At 35.9% G+C, this 6,961-nt stretch overlaps 1 protein-coding gene across 1 annotated transcript; it reads right to left on the bottom strand.

The window, feature by feature from the left end:
* Window positions 1-5,339: 5,339 nt before the first annotated feature.
* Window positions 5,340-5,846, bottom strand: LOC106681615 (uncharacterized). The gene has a single exon (XM_014422030.1). The coding sequence runs from the start codon at window positions 5,844-5,846 to the stop codon at window positions 5,340-5,342; it is 507 nt and encodes a 168-aa protein (XP_014277516.1).
* Between the last annotated feature and the right edge of the window lie 1,115 nt (window positions 5,847-6,961).

Genomic DNA, 6,961 nt, shown 5'->3' with positions numbered 1-6,961 from the left:
AAATAAGAAGGCTTAGCTGCTGATGACAGTCCTGAGCCGAGATGTGGCAAACAATAGGTCTATTGTTTATCGTCAAAGGGAGACCGCGATCCTCACTGTACGAAGTCTAGAAGACAACTGTTATTGGTCTGTTGGATAATATGCTTAAACTAAATTTTTTTTTTTTTTGTTGTTGCTTTATTTTAGTAGATTTCATGATATTATTTCAGAATTAATTTTTTTTCTTGAATATCTGACCTGAAAAAATATTCTGCATGATCAGCTACAAAGTCTTTAAATATTGACGTGCTGTACTTACTCAAATATTCCTATTTTAATTTCCTGAAAGAAAACGGAATAGTATAAAAAGATTAGTTACATCGTTTACACTAAAACGATTTTTGAAGTTTTAAGTCAGAAACCAGGTTTTAAAATGGCCAAGTTTCCACTGATCGACTGGTCCCTAAGCCTCCCACTTAGTTGTCAAATTCGTTATAAACTCCATTCGAACTTTCCCGGACTGCCACAGTTTTGTTCGAAACTGTTTTATTCGTCAATAGTACAATGGTGAAATGCATCAATTCAATATGAATTTGTAATTATGATATTATGATACTTAGACGGATCCAGATTATTTAATAATAATTAGGGGAGTGCTCTGTAATACCGTACTACGAGGTAATTCCGTAAAGCGGAGTAAACGATGCCTAGCGTTTTCGTATTTTCTAGAGGAAGTAAGCAGTGCTTCATAGCAGAAGTAATCCCCATCAGATCTAGACGAATTTTAAAAATCTTCCATCCAGACTGTAAGCTTTTAATAGTACGAGGGTATCTAACTTAATTTTTAATAATATTTTTCATGGTATTCATGTATTTTGTTATAAACTAAGTGAATCGATTGTAGAGGGATACGATTAATAATACACTAGTATTACAGTGATTTGATTACACTTACTTTAAACTAGCTTTAAAAACCTTAAGCATTTAATCATTCATGGTTAGGATTGAAAACATGAAGAAATTATATTGTCACAGAGCAATACCTCTAAAGATGAGAGGGATACGTTCCGGGTGCAGTGGATTGGATACTGATGAAAATCTTTTAATGTAAATACTTACAATAAACGTAGGGCCTAAATGTTAATTAAGAAACCTGTGCATATTTTTTTCAGTTACTAATTGAATGGAATTTTTGTCTTTCTGTAACAATTTTAGAATTATTTACATTTTACATTTTGGCATTGAAAAGAGTTTTGCAGCTCTTATATTTTTTGACCGTCTTATATTTTGCAAGGTATTACTTCTTATAGTGCACGTTATAACTCCAACCCTTAGGAGAGAGGTAATATGGTTCGAAGTAGCATTTTTGTAAAGTGTTAGTGTATATTAAATATTCTTAATATTAAGCCAAGAACATAAGTTAAATTTTACATAACATAAGGTTCTCAAGTCTATAATGAACATTTTTAAACTAGACATAAACAAGTTTTATTAAAATAAAGTACACTATTTCTTACAATAAAAAAAAGTTAGAAAACTTACTTTTTAAAATTTTCCTTTTTTTACAATTCTAACTTTTAAATTACAATTAAAATTTTTAATTTACATTGAATAAGGCGTATTAGCTCCTCTGGCTTCAATGACTGCTTCCGTCTTGGCATACTTGTAAAATGATTTTGAAGAAAGTCTTCGGGTATGCTGTGCCGCTCCTCCCATAAACCTTTAGTATTTCTAGGGTAGTAGGAGATGAATCTCGTGATCAAACCTTTCTTTTGAGATAATCCCAAACGAGCTCATAGGTTAAGGTCAGGACTTCTTGCTGGCCACTTAATGGTGTGGATATTTGTGGTATTCAGACACTGAGATACACACCTTGTCTTGTGAGGAAAGGCATTATCTTGCATGAGAAACGATTCAGAGCCTATGGACGGCATAAAAGGCACTACATGATCTTTAAGAATCATATCTACATACCTCAAAGTATTCAAGGCACCTCCTTGGATTGGCGCTAACTCGGTATGTGCCTCCCAAGATATGCCACCCCAGAACATGATAGAACCCCACCCAAATGGCTCAGTTTCTACCGTGTAGCACTATACCCTTCTACAGATCTTCTCCCTACTCTTTCACGGCCATCTGGTCTATTAAGGACCACTTTCATCTCATCAATGAATAAAACTTTTTTCCATCCCTCCTCAGTCCAAGACTGGTGTTCCCTTGCAAAGCTCTCTCTTTAGGTGGTGATCTGGGATAAGAAGAGGACCTTTAACTGGCCTTCTTGAGTTGAAATTTGTCCCTCTCAGTCTTTTAATGACCTCTGAGATTGATATCCCTCGAACATCAGCAATCAAGTTTTTATTGGAAGAAACTGTAGAAGCTCACTTCCGAAGTGCCTGCTTTAATGAAGCGGTCATCATAATCGTAATAGCATTAGTAATCCTGGGACGGCCTGACGTAGGTCGCCTACCAGTTTCCCTGTACCTTTTTATGGTCCTTGAAATGGAAGAATAGTGAATCCCAAGGACATTAGCGATGTAACGCAATGATTTACCTTCTTCAGAGAAAGCGGTGTTTCTGATCGAATCATCGTTGCTCAAGCGATTTATTATGAATAAAATTAATTATTATATCTAGACGAAAGAGAAAAGAGAGAACAAATTTGGAGCAAACGAAAGATAAACATGGACTGAAAGGAAATTAGAAGTGAATAAATGAAAATTCTATCGTTTGTTGGTAAACAGTGAATAACAATGATATGTATAATCCCTAATGTCTCTCATTTAATAAATAATATTACTATAAATATAAACAAAGTATGGATTAAGATCAAAACCAAGAAAAGCTCAAGAATTATCAGTGTTGCAATAGTTTTGAAAGGGAAAGTATAAGGAACTAAGTGTTTAGCAGAATTAGATTATTTCCTATTTGATTTGGGGAAAAAAAAGTAGAAAAAAATAGGTGAAGTGCATGGTATTACTCCACCCTTCGGTAATTTGTCGCATTTTATCAATATTTAACTTATTTTAAATGGTGATTTCTTATGTCAAACACGCGAATATATAATGGAATAAAGTTCGACGAAATAGAGGATATTGGTGTTAAACATCTTCAAATGTTTATATCTGTATAATATGTATATTGAGGAAGGAAGAAGTGAAGAAAAACCCCTGAGAAATATTTGTTTCTGCGCCGTCACAGGAGACGATCATGAGTAAGATAAATGACGGATGGGAAGGAGAGAGAGAAAGGGATGGAAATAGACGTGGCGTGACGGGGTAGCTTTGTCCGTTATCGTGTTCCGGGCTCATCGAGGCTCTGAAATATCGTCAATAGTAATTCTTTGTCTCTTTGTCTAATCTACGCTCTGCCTCGTTTACTTATCTCCGTTCTGTCTAATGGCTCGCGGGAAATCAGTGCAAAAATAAACACAATGCTCAGCAGCACTGTGTAAAGGTCGTAAGGGAGAGGATAAGGTTTATTTTAATGGTTAAAAAATTACATTCAACATTGGGGGCCATTAGGATAAAGTGACTAAAATGTTCTAATTCATTGCTCTACAAATAGAAAAGATAAGCCTTACAGTTCCTATTGCGTGCAGTAAAGAAGAACACTTGTCCAATTCTAACTGTTGGCAACATAGAATATTGATAGTAATTTGTTTTTTAAGAAATGCTCTAATAGTTATTATTAAATGGTTTGAAGTACAGATAAGCCGCTCTCCTATCATGGGATTGTTGTTGTTGTTGATTGTTGCTTAAAGGCGTATAACCCTCTGGTCATCAACGCCTATGGCATGATAAAAGTAAAAAATAAAATAAAATAAATAAATAAAAAATAAGAAAATAATTTAAAAAATAAATAGATAAAAAACACAAAAAAATAAAAATTGAAGAGGAGTTATAATTCATAAAGAAGGCGATGCGCCCTTAAATATTCAAACACTCCTGTAATTTCAGCTTCCTCATCTGCGATGGGATTTCGGGGATGGGATGGGAAGGTCGAAGGTCATTTACACTCGTCATAAATGAACGTTTTGAAAGTAAGATAGGAACTCTATCGGAGGGCGAGAGTGGTGGGTCTCCACCAATTCCCACTTTGGGGTAATTTTTTAGTGCAGCTTTATATAATTATTTTTTTTTTTAATCACTGCTCTACTCCCTTAAAGTAAATGGTTCAAACAGATCATAACACCAAAAACAATTAAATCTCTTGATACAAGATGGAATTATTTTATCTTTAAAATACTCACTAATAACGAGTTGAGCATTGCTTGGGAAATATATCATCATTGGTAAATTGGCCAAAAGTAAAAATGGCTCGAAGGGAATCGGTGCAACATGAAGACACGGTCAGCGACTCTTTGTAAAGCTCGTATAAGAGAGAATCAGAATTATTTTAATGGTTGAAAAGTTCCATTTAATATTGAGAGCCATCAGGATAAAGTGATAAAAAAAATTCGAATTCGTTACTCGGCAATCCTGGAAGAGAAAAGCCTAACCGAATCCATTTCCATTGCGTGCACTAATGAAGAACTCTTATTTCACTGAATTTTCTGACTGATTGTGAAGAATGTTCGTCAGGTATTCAAGAAAATAAAAATCCAATCATGAAAAAACTTTATTCATCAGAGAAGAAAGAGAAAACTTATAATACATTTCTTAATTTTTTATAAACCCATCCAACGGTATCATCAGATTTCATAAAAGGTCTTTAAAAATAATTCTCTGGTATACAAGAATACTTTTTCGCTATAAAGTACTTACCTTTATGTTTGTACTTCACGGAATAATAATGTATGTTTGTTTTAAATGGTCTAAGAATGTTTAATATTTCTAACATTTATGGTATCGAAATTAATTTTTTTTTTTTGCATTTCACGTAAATATACTCTTAGTTACTTCTTGTCACCCTTATTAGACCAATAAGAAGCTATGCCCCTCTTACACCATTAAGTAATAAGGAGGTGTTATATAGCAGAAAATATTGAAACTAGAGATCAAAGCTGTTAGCTTTTCATGTCATTAGAAAGATTTATTTATTTTTGTACGGATGGGCTGAAAAACAGCCAAAAATAGAACTTTCGCCTTATTTCTACATAACCCTCAATTAATGAACTTTATTTTATTTTTAAATATTGATATCAATAATAAATCACCTCAAGAAATTGAATTTAGTATTAGAATCTTTGTTTTATTGTCACTGAAGTGCTCCCAGTATCGTTTTCTGAAGAAGAAAAATGAATGTCACTAAAAAACAAAAACATTCAGGATTTCAATTGATTTATACCTTTCAGGCCGTATTGTATCCTGTAGAACAATCAATTTACATACAAATGTCATTCTGTCGTCCACCGCTGTTTCTTACCACCACAAAGTCAAGTAGTCATGTCCAGTAGCCAACCTGAAGCATGCCACTGCCACCTTTCTTGGTAAAGTCAATGGAGGGCGCCTCTTAGGATCTAGCAATGCCGCCCAGTTCTTGCCCCCACATTCTCCTCTACTCCTTTCCTCTGCTCTTCGAGCCATTTCTTTTGCCATGTCCATGGTGATAGGAAGAAGCGGTTGTGGTTGGCTAACCCCTAACCGTGCAAGCAGAACTATCTTCTTTGCGCAGGCAAGAGTAAGCTTTTCTAAAGCCAAAGTAATAGCAGCTACCTCTCCATCAAAATTGGTAGCGTTTGCTCCAGCAGGTGCTGACAGTTGGAACAGGCTGCTATAGACACCTGCACCCACATTTTTATTTGTCTCTGTAGCTGATCCGTCGGTGAATATATGGATCCATTCTGGCTCAGGGTAGCGCTCGGCTATTGTGGCCAATGCCACAGTACTTAGTTCTTCTGCTGGGATCATGGATTTGTTGATGGGCATTATTAGATCCAGCGCTATAGCATATATATAAGTTTTGAGACAGAGTTAGTCAACTTTGTGAGTTCTGGGGCCCTGCTAGGGGAATGACTAATCTGCAAGTAATAAGGTACCCTTCATGGGGAGATATAAAATCGATCGTCAAAAGCATGTTCAGGGTGCGTTCACAAAGTTTCAAGACTAGTCTCAGAACCAGAAATTTGTTGAACATGTTTGTATAGCGAAGTAAAAGTAATGAATACATGATCCTTGGGTATCAACATCCAGCTGCGAGTTGTTTTCCATTGTTCAAAGGCTCTCTGGAGCCTATGAACTGTTCCCGTGGAAGGCTTTTAGGGATCTCGCCTTAGCTGCCGCTGGAATTGTGTCGAATCGCGTCCCCTGTCAGATCTTTCTTCATACGTTGAGCAAAAGAAATCGCTGGCAACTAGGGCTGTAGGGTAGCTGCGGCATTGTTGCCACATTGAACTTTACCAATGCTTCAAGATTTTTGTTCCTGAATTAGACGCCAGAGGAATGATCCATTAAGAGTTTGTTCCTGTCGGACATTCTATTACAAGTCACGTAGGAGTGATCCGTCATTTGATGGATCTAGTCCGTCGGATCCATCCTGAGATCACTTTCTTCACCATGACAGTACGCCCCCTCAACGTCACCAAAGTTTTGGCCAGATTTCACGTGGCAGCACTGCTGCACCCAACCTACCTCTCAGTAACTTCTTTTGTTTCTCCAAATTAAGAGAGACCTAAAAGGATGGGGTCCGACATGATTTCAGCGGCAGACGAGGTTTCTTAAAAGCCGTGCAACAAAGAGTTCTATAGAGACTAAGAACAATAAAAAAACGTCGCAGTGGCGTTGATGCCCAAGGGTCATATATTGAACTCTATCAGTTTATGCTTAGTAATTTTTTGGACCAGTCTTGTGACGCACTTGTAGGTGATCTTGAACTAATGACCTACTTGCCCGACCGTTGTTCAAGAAACAATACTACCTTAAAGATTACTGAATCCCTGACCCTTCATGTGTTTTAGTGGTACTATTTTTTTTTTTTTTTTTTTTAGCAGTTTTCAATTCTAATCTAGAATAAAAATAAAGAAAGATATAATTCTGTAAATAAA

The sequence above is a fragment of the Halyomorpha halys genome, unplaced genomic scaffold (genome assembly GCF_000696795.3).
Source record: "Halyomorpha halys isolate HHAL.00 unplaced genomic scaffold, Hhal_1.1 Scaffold352.1, whole genome shotgun sequence".
NCBI classification, from domain to species: Eukaryota; Metazoa; Arthropoda; class Insecta; order Hemiptera; family Pentatomidae; genus Halyomorpha; species Halyomorpha halys.
The sequence above is the reverse complement of the archived record's forward strand: the minus strand, read 5'-3'. Positions and strand labels throughout refer to the sequence as shown.

Excerpts from the sequence above, each read along its gene's own strand:
- LOC106681615 (XM_014422030.1), bottom strand. The coding sequence starts at position 5,846 with ATGCCCATCAACAAATCCATGATCCCAGCAGAAGAACTAAGTACTGTG.